The sequence below is a fragment of the Oncorhynchus keta genome, chromosome 28 (genome assembly GCF_023373465.1).
Source record: "Oncorhynchus keta strain PuntledgeMale-10-30-2019 chromosome 28, Oket_V2, whole genome shotgun sequence".
NCBI lineage: Eukaryota > Metazoa > Chordata > Actinopteri > Salmoniformes > Salmonidae > Oncorhynchus > Oncorhynchus keta.
In genome coordinates, this window is record NC_068448.1 from 59,250,605 (window position 1) to 59,268,140 (window position 17,536).

At 42.6% G+C, this 17,536-nt stretch overlaps 1 protein-coding gene across 2 annotated transcripts in view; it reads left to right on the forward strand.

Annotated features, from left to right (window-relative positions):
- Positions 1–17,536, forward strand: part of LOC118361160 (dihydropyrimidine dehydrogenase [NADP(+)]-like) — a 237,050-nt gene that overhangs the window by 113,744 nt on the left and 105,770 nt on the right. Inside the window, exons 12-13 of one of the 2 annotated variants that reach the window (XM_052483339.1) lie at positions 4,737–4,921; positions 9,728–9,943. The exons of the other annotated variant lie outside the window; for it this stretch is intronic. Coding sequence (XP_052339299.1) covers positions 4,737–4,921; positions 9,728–9,943 — 401 coding nt within the window. The remainder of the gene's footprint in view (positions 1–4,736; positions 4,922–9,727; positions 9,944–17,536) is intronic. 2 annotated transcript variants of the gene reach the window in all.

A 17,536-nucleotide genomic window follows, 5' to 3' on the forward strand; every position in this document is an offset into this window, starting at 1 on the left:
CTAAAGAAACATCCTTAGAACCTGCTCCACATCCCCGAAGGTGTCATCGAGTGCTAAGGAGGGTATTGTTATGATTAGCAATTAATCACCAAGGTTAATTAAAACATGAGGAATTACTGATAAGAGCCTGAATTAAATGGGGTGCGTGACTCCGAGCAAACTAGTTTAATTTGATAGGATGATATTTTTGCCAAACCTGATTGCCTGCATATTTAGTAAGGAATTGATCCGTGCCTTGGCATGAGAGTGCGTGTGTTTGTTTGTGTGCGTATGTGTGTCAAGCGTGCTTGCAAGCGTCTGTGTGTTTTTAGTGTGTGATTTCATCATACAGAAACAACAAAATGCTGAGAAAAGAATCCCCAGAGTAGTACAGTCAGAATGATCCTTATTCTTGAACTATGAATCACTTATCCACTTAAGTATGTTGTCAGACCCACAGAGGATGTTCCGCTTGGCAGTGAACACAGCTGTAGGATGAGTTAGCAGTTAAAACCTGGCCTGTATAGTCTGGTGGGCTGGACCCAGTGTGCGTCGCAAATGGCACCATATTCCCTATGTAGTCAACTGCCTTTGACCAGAGCCCTATGGGTCCTGGTCAAAAGTAGCGCACTTTAAAGGGAATAGGGTGTAATTTGGGAAGCAGACTCAGTTCTGGGAGGGAGGGAGGCAGCCATTATTGCACCCATGCCTCCTTCCTGCTTTGGTCTCCTTCCTGCTGAGTTTCATGGAGGGTGGGTGGGGAACTGGAGACATGAAGCACCCACCTCCTCTGTGTTAGCTAAGCATCTCTTTCCCTTTACGCTGTACTGTCACAAAAAGTGTGTGTGTGTTTCTGTGTGTGGGCGTGTGCATAGTTTGCATGCGTGTGCGTTCATGCCAAAGATATATATATATATATACCTTGGATTGCTCATGCTATGTGTTAGCCAGTGAGATGCTTTGAAGCCACTGGTTGGCCATATAAGCACTTCCCCTTTAGTACTTTCTAAAAATTATACTTTATTTGTATGTTTAGCTCATATAATATAGTTTAAATGTATGCATTAAGGTGTGTGTAATATAATAAACATGGTCAAATCAAAGACGTAGACATTAATAAATGCATTTCTATAAAATATTTTGTACAATTTTCGGGGAGTGCCAAGATAGAGGCACGGTGGCTTCAAAACACTCCCCCCTGTTTGTGTTGCCAGGTACTATGCATGACAGATGAAGGTGTTGTGTAGGCCCTAGCTACAGCAGTTATAGCTAGCTGTTATTATAAGGGATGTATGTGTTGTATAAGCTCTAGCTACAGCAATTATAGCTAGCTGTTATTATGAGGGATGTATGTGTTGTATAAGCTCTAGCTACAGCAGTTATAGCTAGCTGTTATTATGAGGGATGCAGGTGTTGTATTGGCCCTAGCTACAGCAGTTATAGCTAGCTGTTATAATAAGGGATGTATGTGTTGTATAAGCTCTAGCTACAGCAGTTATAGCTAGCTGTTATTATAAGGGATGTATGTGTTGTATAAGCTCTAGCTACAGCAATTATAGCTAGCTGTTATTATGAGGGATGCAGGTGTTGTATTGGCCCTAGCTACAGCAGTTATAGCTAGCTGTTATTATAAGGGATGTATGTGTTGTATAAGCTCTAGCTACAGCAATTATAGCTAGCTGTTATTATGAGGGATGCAGGTGTTGTATTGGCCCTAGCTACAGCAGTTATAGCTAGCTGTTATTATGAGGGATGCAGGTGTTGTATTGGCCCTAGCTACAGCAGTTATAGCTAGCTGTTATTATGAGGGATTTAAACTCAGCAAAAAAGGAAACGTCCTCTCACTATCAACTGTGTTTATTTTTAGCAAACTTAACATTTATTTGTATGAACATAACAAGATTCAACAACTAAGACATAAACTGAACAAGTTCCACAGACATGTGACTAACAGAAATTGAATAATGTGTCCCTGAACAAAGGGCGGGTCAAAATCAAAAGTAACAATCAGTATCTGGTGTGGCCACCAGCTGCATTTAAGTACTGCAGTGCATCTCCTCCTCATGGACTGCACCAGATTTGCCAGTTCTTGCTGTGAGATGTTACCCCACTCTTCCGCCAAGGCACCTGCAAGTTCCCTGACATTTCTGGGGGGAATGGCTCTAGCCCTCACCCTCGGATCCAACAGGTCCCAGACGTGCTCAATGGGATTGAGATCCGGGCTTTTCGCTGGCCATGGCAGAACACTAACATGACAACAAGCTTAGTTCGATGATGCTGTGACACACCGCCCCAGACTATAACGGACCCTCCACCTCCAAATCGATCTCGCTCCAGAGTACAGGCCTCGGTGTAAAGCTCATTCCTTCGATGATAAACACGAATCCGACCATCACCCCTGGTGAGACAAAACCGCTACTCGTCAGTGAAGAGCACTTTTTGCCAGTCCTGTCTGGTCCAGCGACGGTGGGTTTTTACCCATAGGTGACGTTGTTGCCGGTGATGTCTGATGAGGACATGCCTTACAACAGGCCTACAAGCCCTCAGTCCAGCCTCTCTCAGCCTATTGCGGATAGTCTGAGCACTGATGAAGGGATTGTGCGTTCCTGGTGTAACTCAAGCAGTTGTTGTTGCCATCCTGTACCTGTCCCGCAGGTGTGATGTTCGGATGTTCCGATCCTGTGCAGGTGTTGTTACACATGGTCTGCCACTAAGAGGATGAGCAGCTGTCCGTCCTGTCTCCCTGCAGCGCTGTCTTAGGCGTCTCACAGTACAGACAGTGCAATTTATTGCCCCGGCCACATCTGCAGTCCTCATGCCTTCTTGCAGCTCATTAATTCTTTATGGTTCATTGAAAAAGCATGGGAAGCAGTGTTTAAACCCTTTTCAATGAAGATCTGTGAAGTTATTTGGATTTTTACGAATGATCTTTGAAAGACAAGGTCCTGAAAAAGGGAGGTTTCTTTTTTTTGCCGAATTTGTGTTGTGTAGGTCTAGCTCTAGCTGTTATAGCATATGCTAATAATGGCTCAGAATGGATGATTAAACATATGGATTATATGGAAATGTATGGTAAAACAACATGCCATATTAAATATTCTGCTGAATATACCAATACACATTTTTGTACAGTATAATGAGGTATGTGTCTTCTTCTACTAAGTTAATGGGCAAAAGCCCAGAATTTCTATTGCAATCATCTTGACACCATTTTGTTTCCCCAATGTCTTGTGAGTCTGTTCATCACTATAGCAGGACGATGCTGCTGTGTTTATCCCTCATCACCGTGTGTGATAACAGTCACCGCATCATACATTGTCATGTGTGTGTAACACTGCAGCAAGACGGCCGTGACATGACAGCTGGTGTTCCGCTCTGAGGGGTTTGACACGCCGAACGCATGTCAACTCTCTACACATTCTCCTCTGTCCTCCCCTTATGGAGGAATTCAACTTCAACAGTGTGGTTGCAATAAAACATTGTATTCTTAGTTGTGTGCTGAAAACCTTTCCCCATTGAATAGACTGGGAAGGTGAAACTTTCCCCCCTCCCTCTAGTAATTCTAATAGAGTGTAATAAATCTTGTCCAACTCGCAGATCTGTATTTAAAAATGTCCCTGCTGATAGATGCAGGCCATCTTCCATGCTGAAAAGCATTTAGTCTGAAAGATGAATTGTATAGGTGAGGTAGAAGAAAATGAGCTTTTTTATAATGTAGATCAGTTTGACAGAGGATCTCTGGGCTAACATTCAGCTAACGGTGAATGAATGCCTCAGGAGATGTTACATTAACCTAGCTGAGAGTGAGGGGAGAGACAGAGAGCGTGAATCCCCCGCTGTCATCGGTCTTGTCACAGACTTCATATTGCTCTCTGTATGGTTTGTAGTCCATCACGGTCGGTCACTCTCACTACAATTTTTTTTTTTATCTCGTTATCTTCCCCTCTCTCGTTCTCTCTTTCTTTCTCCTCTCTCTATCACTTTCTGTCGTCTCTCGCCTCTTTCTCTCCCTTTCTCTCTCTGTCACACAAACACTCACACACACACACACACACACACACACACACACACACACACACACACACACACACACACACACACGCACACGCAAACACAAACACAAACACACCCCACACCTAGTGGTGGAAAAAGTACCCAATCGACATACTTGAGTAAAAGTAAAGGTACCTTAATAGAAAATGACTCAAGTAAAAGTTGAATGTCACGCAGTAAAATTCTACTTGAGTAAAAGTCTTAAAGTATTTGATATTAAATATACTTAAGTATCAAAAGTAAATTAAACATATATTCGTATATAGTGTCAAAAGTATAATCATTCCAAATTCCTTATATTAAGCAAACCAGATGCCACCATTCTTGTTTTTTGTTTTTTTAAATGTATGGATAGCCAGGGGCACACTCCAACACTCAGACATAATTATCAAACAAAGCACGTGTGCTCAGAGGCAATAGGTTTGACCAGGGACGTTCTCTTGACAAGTGTGTGAATTGGACCATTTTCCTGTCCATTCAAAATGTAAGAGTACTTTTGGGTTTCAGGGAAAATGTATGGAGTAAAAATAACATTATTTTCTTTTGGAATGTAGTGAAGTAAAAGTAAAAGTTTTCAAAATTATAAATAGCGAAGTAAAGTACAGATACCCCCAAAAACGACTTAAGTAGTACTTTCAAGTATTTTTACTTAAATACTGCCCACACCATCACTTATTGTGGATCCTCTCTCCCCTCTCCTCCAGTGAAAGAGGCCATGGCTCCGGTGCGGTTGACCCGCTGGGGTCTCCCAGAGCTGGACCCAGAGAGCATGCAGAGTAGTGAGTCCTGGGTGTTTGCTGGGGGCGACGTGGCAGGACAGGCAAACACCACCGTGGAGTCAGTCAACGACGGCAAACAGGCATCTTGGCACATGCACAAGTACCTACAGGTGTGTCCCCAGCCCCAGGGCTGTGTTCCACACACACACATATACAGAATGTTACAAGGTTTTCAACATTCACACATGAGGGAGGAGGAGAAAGAAATACAAAAGGAAAGATGGAGGCTTTAGAGAAAGCTAACGTTTCACTGGCGATCAAGTAAACCCTCTCTTTTTGAGAGTGACTATAAACATTTACACAGTATCAATGTTCAGTACTTCATCTTGCTCGACTTTCATTTGTTTCCTTTTCTTTTTCCCAATAACAGCATCCCTGTGTGTAGATTCATGAATGAACCAAGGCAATTACATCACTTCTCAATTAGCAGAATATGTCAATATTGAAATAGTCCCGATACAATATTAGCTCTTTCCGTTGTGGATTAATTCATGTCTTCTGTGGGTTTGAAAAGGAAGTGGAAAGGAAGCCAAATGATACATCATCATCATTACTACGTTCACCTCGAACACTCAGCATGTACACCCCCTACTGTACTGCACGCAGCACTTACTGTGGTGAACACTAAGTGAATGAGTCAAAGTGCAGTACAGATGGGTGTGTGGTGCACTAGTCTGTGTAAAGGCAGGATCAGAGAGGACTCTTTACAGCTCCCGCACGTAATAACAGAGACAGCGGTTGATTCCCAGCCTCCAATTCTCCCAGCGTGCCGTCTTGTCTTCCTGAGGTGCCTGACCTCCTCTACATCCCTCCATCCTCCTCCCCCATCCCTCCGTTTCCCCTCAGATTATACTGCAGAGTGCAGCGCTCGGCAGACCGGGGCCCGGTTCAGATGCAGGTTAATTGTAGTAATGTAACTGTGTTCATTGCAAAGCATAGATAAGTGTTTATTTGCAGATTAAATGCCACTTGTAACCAGAAAGGAAGCAACAGTATATTGCTTGGTTTTGTACAGTAATCGACCAAGGAAGAGGAAATGAATTCAGGCAATTTGCTGGAAATGGTCAGCAATTAATATCTGAGCCATTCAGGGATCCCTTGAACTGTGTGTTCCACGTTCAGGATAATAGTGTGTTTTATATTAGAATGTGATATTACTGTGTCATAGGTCTCCCTTTCGAGCAGTGCATTTAGGCTGTTTTCAGTGTATTTTTGCTATCATATCATGTGCATGGTTGAATTTAGACCTTATTTATGCAAGGAATTCTGGGAACTTAGTGCTGCATGGGACACCTGGGTGAGAGGTTTCTTTTTACTCTAAAATATTATCTATATACTTATATGAATGAGGTCAAGCATATATTCATTCACCACCATATGAGAGAAACCAATTTCAAAGTAGAAATGGACTTGTCCCAAATAACACTCTTCCCTATGTAGTGCACTACTTTTAACCAGGGACTATATAGGTCAGGGCACTCCAACCCTGTTCCTGGAGAGCTACCCTTCTGTAGGTTTTCACTTCAACCCCAGTTGTAACTAACCTGATTTAGCTTATCAACCAGCTAATTATTAGAATCAGGTTAGGGTTAGGGTTGCTGTGAAAACCTATAGGACGGTAGCTCTCCAGGTACAGGGTTGGAGAGCCCTGATAAAGGGAATATGGTGCCATTTGGGATTCAGATAAGGAGACATGTTGTGGGGAAGACGATGATCCAGAACATGTCAACATCTTGACAGCTAAAGCTGTTGTTGGTTGGAACTCTGGAACCCCCCAGTATTCCTAATAATCACCATATTTTGTATTTACATGTTCCCCGCTGCTGTTTTCCCCCGTGTTGCCTGGCGTGTGTTTGGCGTGTATTCCTCCACATGCCAAACCCCTCGAAGGGGAACACCGGCTGTCATGTAACAGCCGCCTTGCCGCAGCATGACACACACACACACACACACAAAAAAATACATACACACACAGCGTGACACCTCCTCATTCATTATGCGGCGGTGACATCATTACAAAAGCAATCAGAGACTGTGATAAACGCTGGGCTAATTAGGAGGGGGAGAGGAAGAGGCTGCTGGATGGATGGATGACTGTTGTATGCTTGACTTTAGGGGCTGCGTCCCAAATGGCACCCTATTCCCTATATAGTGCACTACTTTATAGGTTGCCATTTGGGACATTGGGTGCCTAGGGGGGATGAGGAGGCTGCTGAGTATATGACTGCTGTATGTTGACTTTTGTCATAATACCAGTGGTTATTTTCGTTATCTCACAGCTCTGTCAAAGCAAACTTTATTTCCTGCATACCCCGAATACAACAAGTGTAGACTTAACCGTGAAATGCTTACTTACAAGTCCTTACCAACAGTGAAGTTCAAGAAGAAGAAACTATTTACCAAGTAGGCTAAAATAAAAAGTAATAATAAAAGGTAACACAATAAGAATAACAATAACGATGCTATATACAGGGGGTACCCCGTGTCAGTGTGCAGGGTGTACAGGCTAGTTGAGGTAATCTGTAGGTGGGGGCGAAGTGACTATGCATAGGTAACAAACAACAGCAAGTAGCAGCAGTGTACAAGGGGGGTCAATGTAAATTGTCCGGTGGCGATTTTTATTAAATATTCAGCAGTCTAATGGCTTGGGGGTAGAAGCTGTTGAGGAGCCTTTTGGTCCTAGACTTGGCGCTCCGGTACGACTTGCCGTGCGGTAGCAGAGAAAAGTCTATAACTTGAGTGATTGGAGTCACTGACAATTTTATGGGCTTTCCTCTGACACCACCTATTATATAGGTCCTGGATGTCAGGAAGCTTTGCCCCAGTGATGTACTGGGCCGTTCGCACTACTCTCTGTAGCTCCTTACGGTCAGATGTCGAGCAGTTGCCTTACCAGGCAGTGGTGCAACCGGTTAGGATGCTCTCGATGGTGCAGCTGTAGAACCCTTTGAGGATCTGGGGGCCCATGCCAATCTTTTCAGTCTCCTGAGGGGGAAAAGGTTTTGTCTTGCCCATTACACGGCTGTCTTGGTATGTTTGGACTAGAGGTCGACCGATTAATCGGTTAGGGAATTAGGGATGGTTTCAAGTTTTCATAACAATCGGTCATTTGCATTTTTGAATGCCGATTACATTGCACTCCACGAGGAGACTGCGTGGCATGCTGACCACCTGTTATGTGAGTGCAGTAAGGAGCCAAGGTAAGTTGCTAGCTAGAATTAAACGTATCTTATAAAAAACAATCAATCTTAACAAGTTAACTACAGATGGTTGATGATATTACTAGTTTAACTAGCTTGTCCTGCGTTGCAAAAAATCAATGCGGTGACTGTTCATTTATCATTGAATCACAGCCTGCTTCGCCAAACTGGTAACGATTTAACAAGCGCATTTGCGAAAAAAGCACCGTCGTTGCACCAATGTACGTAATCATAAACATCAATGCCTTTCTTAAAATCAATACACAAGTATATTTTTTTAAACCTGCATTTTTAGTTAAAAGAAATTCATGTGTCACTTCTCTTGAGTTCTGTGCAAGCAGAGTCCGGGTATATGCAGCAGTTTGGGCCGCCTGGCTTGTTGCGAACTGTGTGAAGACCATTTCTTCCTAACAAAGACCGTAATTAATTGTTTATGTAATTTTACATAATTATGACATAACATTGAAGGTTGTGCAATATAACAGCAATATTTAGACTTATGGATGCCACCAGTTATAAGAACATCCAATAGTCAAAGGTATATGAAATACAAATGGTATAGAGAGAAATAGTCCTATAATAACTACAACCTAAAACTTCTTAACTGGGAATATTGAAGGCTCATGTTAAAAATAACCACCAGCTTTCATATGTTCTCATATTCTGAGCAAGAACTTAAATGCTAGCTTTTTTACATGGCACATATTGGACTTTTACTTTTACTTCTCCCAACACTGTGTTTTTGCATTATTTAAACCAAATTGAACATGTTACATTATTTATTTGAGGCTAAATTGATTTTTATTTATGTATTATATGAAGTTAAAATGTGTTCATTCAGTATTGTTGTAATTGTCATTATTACAAATGTATATATATACTTACATCGGCTGATTAATCGGTATTGTTTTTTTTTGGGCCTCCAATAATCGGTATCGGCATTCTAAAATCATAATCGGTCAACCTCTAGTTTGGACCATGATAGTTTGTTGGTGATGTGTACACAAAGGAGCTTGAAACTCTCGACCCGCTCCACTATAGCCCCACCCTCGTCTTACCAGAGGTAGCGTCTCTGTTCTGCCAGTGCATTGAAAATCTCTCCAGCTCTATATTATCCATTTCTTTGTTCAGCCACGTCTCGGTGAAACATAAGATGTTAGTTTTTATTGTCCCGTTGGTAGGATAATCTTAATAGTAGGTCATCAATTTTAATTTTCTAAAGATAGCACATTAGTAAAGAGAATGGAAGGCATTGGGAGTTTACTCGCTCGCCTCCGGCTTCTCAGAAGGATCCCCGATCTGCGTCCCTTTTTCCGGCGTCTTTTCTTCACACAAAAGGCGTGTATCTGGGCCTGTTCCAGTGAAAGCAGGATATCCTTCTCGTCGGACTCGTTAAAGGAAAACGTTTCTTCCAGTCCGCGGCGAGTAATCGCTTCTGATGTCCAGAAGTTATTTTCGGTCATAAGAGACAGCAACATTATGTACACAATGAGTTAAAAAGTAAGTTACAGAAAACGCAAAAAAAATATATAATACAAAATTGCACAATTGGTTGGGAGAATGTAAAACGTCAGCCATGTTCTTCGGCGTCATCTTTACGGTCTGTCGATCTGTTACTAGGATTGCAAAATGCTGTTAAATTCTGTTCCTGGAACTTTCAACCCTATTCCTGTCGTTTTCCTCATGGTAGTGTAACTGGATGTTTTGACCTTCCAGTCTCTTCACGGCCAGACGGTGTCCAGCGTCCCCCAGCTCCCTCTGTTCCACTGTGCCATCGACTCTGTGGACATCGGTGTGGAGATGTGTGGGATCAGGTTCCCCAACCCCTTTGGCCTGGCCTCCGCTCCCCCCACCACCAGCACAGCCATGATCCGCAGGGCCTTCATGGAAGGATGGGGCTTCGCTCTCACCAAGACCTTCTCTCTGGACAAGGTACTCATGTTTACTCAGCTTTATATTAGTGTGTAGGTGTCTATTGGGCATTAACCAGGGATATGCTGCATCTTTGTTCTGTAGCTGGTACCATTTGATTACTGGAGCTATATATATATATATATATTAAATTCAAGTAAAGAAAAGAAAGTAGAAAAATAAAATGTAAAACAAATCACAAACTTCAACAGATAATGCTTTCACTTGCCATTTTTTTCAATATAGCTGATTCATGTAATTTCACTGACATTCTTTATATCTTGCCCTACTGACGACCTCATCCACGCAGCTCATTTGTGACTGGAAGCCCACATTGCCTCGCTGAGTTTGTAAATGATACCTGATGTAGAGAAAGCAGGAGGCGAGCGTGGCTGTCCCTGTTTTGATGAAAACATATCACTGCCTCCATCACTTGTTTTATGGACGGACCCTTTGTCAATTTGAAAAGTTAAACTTTCTGTTTCTTTTAAGAGGGAGTAGAGAGAGAGAGAGAGATTTCGTGAGCAGAAAGAGAGAAGGAGAGAAGGAGCCTGGATATATGGGCTTGCTACTGTTGCTACAAGTATTTCACCTCTGCTGGCTTTTGAATGAGCTTAATGTACCATGCCTGGACTTACCAAGGGAGTTCAGAGAGAAATCATGGTCAACCTGGGTATAGGGTTGTTGTACTATACTCTTTTCCTAGGCGCTTTGCTCTCAGCTGAAGCATCAAGATTGACAGCTGCACATATGATAATGATTCAGCCTCAGAATATGTTTATGTAAACTCTGTTGGTTTAAAAAAAATAATTTTACACATATGTGTGACACCCCCCCACCCATCCCTTTCACCACATCCTCCCTCTTTCGCATTCTCTTGACATTTGTAGATGCCAGATTGGGGTCTAATATACTGTTGTAGCTATTGGCTGTCAGTGTAGCGCCAAAATACCAGCTGATATCTCAGTAAACAGAAATCATATTATTCCTTATTGTGTGCTTTGCTGGTTTAAATTGTTCGGGGAGCTTTCTTTAGGGAGAGCGATAAAGAAGTTCTTAATGTCAATATGAATGAAACAGGCGGATCTCCTTCAGTATCGTTTCAACTTAAACACAGATTACCGATTTTTTTTAATATCCTGTTTTTTTGCTCGCTCGTGCTGTTCACTGCTGGCTGCTCCTATCATAACATTACAGTGTGTTGCCATTGATAGCGCTTTGAGATGCACAGTGGATTGCTGGGTGAATATGAGGATCGTCGTCCTGGCTGTTTCTAGGGTTTGTGTAAAAAAGAAAAGAATGTGATGTGAATTAACCAGCTATTATAAGGCCCAGCATAAGGAAGAGAAGGGAGAGAATAGAACAAAGCTAGGGGGGTCTACCGTTAATCTGAATGAATTAACTGTGTTGCATATGAAAAACAATGCAGCGATGCCAACGTTTTGGCCTCCTCTTCCACTCTGTGAACTGTGAGAGCTCTGTCTGAAACAGGGGGAGCACGGGGGCCAGTGGGCCACTGTCTCTCTCCCCCTAAGCCTCTGATCTATAGCCCCGTTTCCCTCCTCAGGAGTGACAAGTACATTTTTCCTTACGTTGTACCAATTACCCAGCTGCTAAATCCCTGTGAGTGATACACGGTGCTATGTTTCAGAGGCTAATTACCACATCTCTAGATGGATGTCAGTAACACACACACACACACACACACACACACACATTTACGTATATATGCGCGTGCATACACACACACATTACTGAGGTCGTAACAGCGGGATAGTTTACCTGTAATAGCTAGCGACCATACTGTCTCAGTTTGACTGTCTCAGGGTGGTAGAAATCACACCTGTAATTGGCTGAGCCCTGATGGGTACATTTTCTGCTCGGTCCTAGAAGCTCCCGCATTCAAGTTTAACTGTTGTGCCAAAAGTACAGAGTCACAGGTAAAGAAGATAGTGATGATGTTTCGAAGAGAAGTTGCAGGTTTTGTGTACTTAAAAAAAAAACATGTTTCATAGAACTTATCGAGTGCATCCAACAAACGTAAGCAACTTCCTCTCAACAACTATGGAATAATGCTTTGCATTTACTTCAAAAGCAATTAAAGGGAGAGATAATAGCAGATCTCCCCACTCCACATTTACAACATTACACAAACGTGTCCTTGATGAGGTGGCGAACAGTAACTACATCTCCATGGTAACCCTAACATTGTTAACACACATGTTATGGCCCGACATTGACACACACACACACACACACACACACACACACACACACACACACACACACACACACACACACACACACACACACACACACACACACACACACACACACACACACACACACACACACACACACAGTTCCACAGGCCTCTGCTTCATGCACTCTGTGAATCTAACTCTACTTATTAACAACACAGTTTAATCAACTGCTCCAGCATCTTTATTAAGAGTAAGAGGTGAGGAGGTCGTGTTCTGCCGATGCCACACAGATTCTCTGATGGTTTTAACCACTAGTAAATAGCATGGAGCCTTGCATGCGTCATGGTAATTAGCATGTTATTCATCCTGTAGGAACCGGACTGGCTTTTGACTCATATAATAAGCTTTACTGCACGATTCAGACTGTTTGCACCATCAGTTGTAGGAAAAGTGCATGATGCATTCTTTCCAATAAAACTATAATAATTGATGTATGTTTTCTTGGAATATACTGTATATCAGGATTACTCTGGTTACTTAGAATCAAGAAGGTCCTTAAAGGCACCATAACATGCTTTAATTTCAAAACCAGCTCTAGTTTTCTATATCTCTTGCAAAGTCTCAGCTTAATTAAAATGTTTTTACCAAACAAACCCTGAGAAAATACATTTTCCAGTTTTCCAATACAAACAAAATGATGTGCTGTTGCATGGTATCACGCCAAGTAACATTCAGATAAAGTCACAACGAGCTGTAGCTTGGCAATCGGAAGGAAGGATGAGTTTGATGAGAATATGAGACAAAGCTGATCTCTGGCACATACACTACATGACCAATAGTATGTGGACACCTGCTCGTCAAACATCTAATTTCAAAATCATGGGCATTAATATGGAGTTGGTCCCCACTTTGCTGCAATAACAGCCTCCACTATTCTGGGAAGGCTTTCCACTATATTGGAACATTCCTGCAGGGACTTGCAGCCATGAGCATTAATGAGGTCGGGCACTGATGTTGGGCGTTTAGGCCTGGCTCACATTCGCTATTCCAATTTATCCCACAGGTGTTTGATGAGGTTGAGGTCAGAGCTCTGTGCAGGCCAGTCAAGTTCCTCCACAAGGATCTCGACAAACCACCTCCCTTTGTGCACGGGGGCATTGTCATGCTGAATCAGGAAAGGGCCTTCCCCAAACTGTTTCCATAAAATGGGAAGCACAGAATTATTTAGAATGTCATTGTATGCTTTTGCGTTAATATTTCCCTTCACTGGCATAGCCTGAACCATTATTCCTCTTGGCATTGCATCGGGGCAGGTAGCGTTCTCCTGGTGTCCGCCAAACCCAGATTCATCCGTCGGACTGCCAGATGGTAAAGCGTGATTCATCACTCCAGAGAACACATTTCCATTGCTCCAGAGTCCAATGGCGGCTAGCTTTACACTCCAGCCAACACTTGACATTGCTCATGGTGCTTTTTAAGCTTGGGCGCGGATGCTCGGCCATGGAAACCAATTTCATGAAACTCCCAACGAACAGTTCTTGTGTTGACGTTTAGTGGTTTGGAAATCGGTAGTGAGTGTTGCAAACAAGAACAGATGCTTCAGCATTTGGCGGTCCCGTTCTGTGAGCTTGTGTGGTCTATGGCTGACCCGTTGTTGCTCCTAGACTTTTCCTCTTCACAATAACAGCACTTACTGTTGACCGGGGCACCTCTAGCAAGGCAGAAATTTGATGAACTGTCTTGTTGGAAAGGTGGCATCCTATGATGGTGCTGTGTTAAAAGTCAATGAGCTCTTTGGTAAGGCCATTCTACTACAAATGTTTGTCTATGTGGTCGATTTTATACACCTGTCAGCAACGGGTGTGGCTGAAATAGCCTTCATTTGAAGGGGTGTCCACATACTTTTGCATACATAGTGTAGTTTCTCTGCCCTCTGAGCCATGCAAGAGGTAGTCACCACTCCTTTGATCTCCCAATTAAATTAGATATTATAACCGGTAAACATGTAACTAACTGTAGCTAATGAGGCTGTAGTCATCTGTATTTTTCTCTTCCTCTACACTCATACAGGCTCTATACAAACTCCACTTCCTCTCTAATTTGCTTGTTAAATGAATACAAACTGCTGGAGTGTGACTGCATAGTGCGTTCCGATGCCAGGTCTTTTTTGCTGCTTTCTATTCCACATCATAGATTTTCAGATTGGTAGTAAAATAAACAGGGCCTGTCCTAAGGCAAACAAAGGATAATGGCGCTCCACTGCAGAGCGGGAGGGAGGTTGGGGAGGTAATGTCTAGAGCTCTTAATATTATTATTCACATTTAAGCTTCACAAGTGGTTCAGCTGTATGATGTTGCATTGGCTACAGGCTGTGGATGGTTAGATGGTTACTGTATATGTCTGGAGGAGTTCTTCATGAACTTCAACCCTTTGTCTCTCTCGCTCGCTCTCTCTCGATCTCTCACTCTTTAGCAGTCTCACGATCTCTCTTTATCTCATTTGCTGACACACACGCATACACATCTACACACAAATCCACACCTACACCAAACCAAAAAAGACTTGCAAGCTGCGCAAGCTTACCCTAATTAACCGTCGGCTTAATTAGACGATTCACTGTGTAATTATCAAGCAATTAGTCAACACCTCTCAGATCTCACGACTGCTTTGACAGCCATGTTTCTCTACCACCGATTCTTGTCAAAATCACCTACGTTTGATTTAACTTGTTTTCATTTTAATGTGAAACTACTTGTGCACTAGCATGAAGCAATCATTACTGATGAGGGAGGACACATGTTAGAAGATGTAATGACACATGGAAGGTAGCGGATTTGGTGTGTGTGGGGTTCGTCTTCCCTGGAGCAACAGGACAGTTGGAAGTCGGTGTGTAGCAGGTCTCTAGAGAATGGGGAGGTTAGAGAGAATGGGGAGATTTTCTACTTAACAATAGATGTGATACTTTCTATGTAAGTCACTCCAATGTCAATGTCTGTGGCAAACAGAGTACAGAGTTGCTTTTTGATTCGGACCTCGAACGCTCCTTACTACTGTGACTGCGTTATCGTTGTTAATGGTTAGATAGATATTGCCTATGGTTGTTATTAGTGTAAGATATGTAGCAGTAGCGATGTCTGTGTGTATTAGCCTTTGAGGGACTATAGAGGAGGAGGGAGATAGCAGAGAAGGAGTGAATGGTGAAAGAGACTAATGACCAAACTGACAGACAATATCCTTCTTCATTTATCACAGCCGACTAATATCCTTTGGCTTTGACATTCATTTATTTAGTCCCTGACAGGGCCATTCTGTCACCTACACAGTAGCATCAGTATGATGCTGCTAGCGGGGGTAAAAAAAGACTGTGTGTCCAGTCCAGTTAAAGCACTAATATACATTTTGATACTTTAACAGGTTACAGAGTACGCTCTCTGTACTGCCCTGTTTTATTCGTATTTCTTGTTGCTTCAGTTTGCACCATCCTCACAAAGGGAAAGTCAAGGTCTTGCTGTATCTTGGAATGTGTTTTTGTCAATGCGTCAGGGTCGTTGGAATGAAAGACATACTGAATCTGCTAGGGAGAGAATGATAATAGAGAGAGAGAGAGCGAGATTATACAGTTTATCAAAGTTCCTAGGGTGTACATTTGTTTGATGTTGTAATGGATTCTAGGTTTCTGAGTTGTATAATTGACAGGTTACAGATAGGAGATAATTACTGCGGAGGAGGCTATCTCTGTCAGGAATCTGAACTGGCATCAACAAGGATAAATGTACGTACCGTGAACACACACACACACACACACACACACACACACACACACACACACACACACACACACACACACACACACACACACACACACACACACACACACACACACACACACACACACACACACACACACACACACACACACACACACACACACACACACACACACACACACACACACACACACACACACACACACACACACACACACACACACACACACACACACACACACACACACACACACACACACACACACACACACACACTGAATGCTTTGCTACCAAGGCCCATCTTGTGTAGGAGAATAGTGTATGCTCACTTGCTGACAAGCCCCTTTCCCCCAACCTCCAGTATTTGTGTTTGTGTGTGTTTGCTACCATGGCCCATCTCGTGTTGGAGAATAGCGTAGGCCCACTTGCTGACAAAGCCCTTTCCCCCACCTCCAGTGTGTGTGTTTGTGTGTGTGTCCAACACAGTAGGCATAGTAAACACCAGCAATAAATGATGGCTTAGCAAGTGTTCCATCTGCACTTGGGGGATGAAGATGAATGATGATCACAACTCCTCAGAACTGCTACATGGCCTTTTTTATTTCCCTCTCTTTAATTTTCATTTTTTTTCTCTCTCTCGTTCCCTTGTTTATGAAGTTTGCTGTTGATGGGTCAGTGGCTGGCTGCAGAGGGGGAGAAGTGAGCGGGCAGCCCTTTGATTTTTCCTTCATGACTGTTTATAATGATTCATGTGTGGACTCCCAAATGGCACCCTATTTCTTATAGTGTACTACCACTGACCAGAGCCCTATTGGAATAGGGTGTCATTTGGGATGTAGTTTTGGTAATAATGGAATCAAGAGGCTCTGGTTCAGCTACATAACATCATGCTAGCATAGCGATACACACAGTATACCCAAAGAGACTATCCATATTATGCTTATAGATGTTTTATATCCAAAAAGACCAATGCCATGTTTACATTTTTACTAACTGAGAATTCTCAACTCCACAATATGTACATCACATCTTAATGGAGTTGAGTGGCGATGCGTTTTGGGAGAGTGTACATCTGACTACATCGAGTTGGTATCAATCGATACTTGTGAAAATGTCCGTTCTTTAATGCGTACTTTATACCTATGTTTGTCCCGTGTAAAGATGTTATTTTATTTCGGTGTTGAAATCTAGTTTTTTATAAAAACTTCATTCTATGTTCTGTCAAATTGCGCCGCATAATGCACTGTTTTCCAAAGGAGTGTGAAGTTTATGACTGCAAACATGCACTACCATTCGATACTTTTATAAATATCAATTGTTTAACACTTACTGTGTAACTGTGCTCGTCCTTGATTCTTATAGATTTGCCAGTGGGAGTTGGAGTCCATTGTTTTGGAAAACAAATGACATTCCAATCTGCCATGCATTGACGGGGCTGCTCCTCTGATAACAAACAACGACTCCCTTGGCGGAGGTTGCGTAAAATGCTATTATATTAAAAAAAAACAGATTGCAGCAGCCAAGGAAAAGAAAGCCTTTACACAGGACATACATGGGTGCGCATTTAAGAATGGATTGATACTGACTCGTTGTAGTTGTAAGTAAACTCATCGCCACTCAACTCCATTGTATCGTGGAGTTGA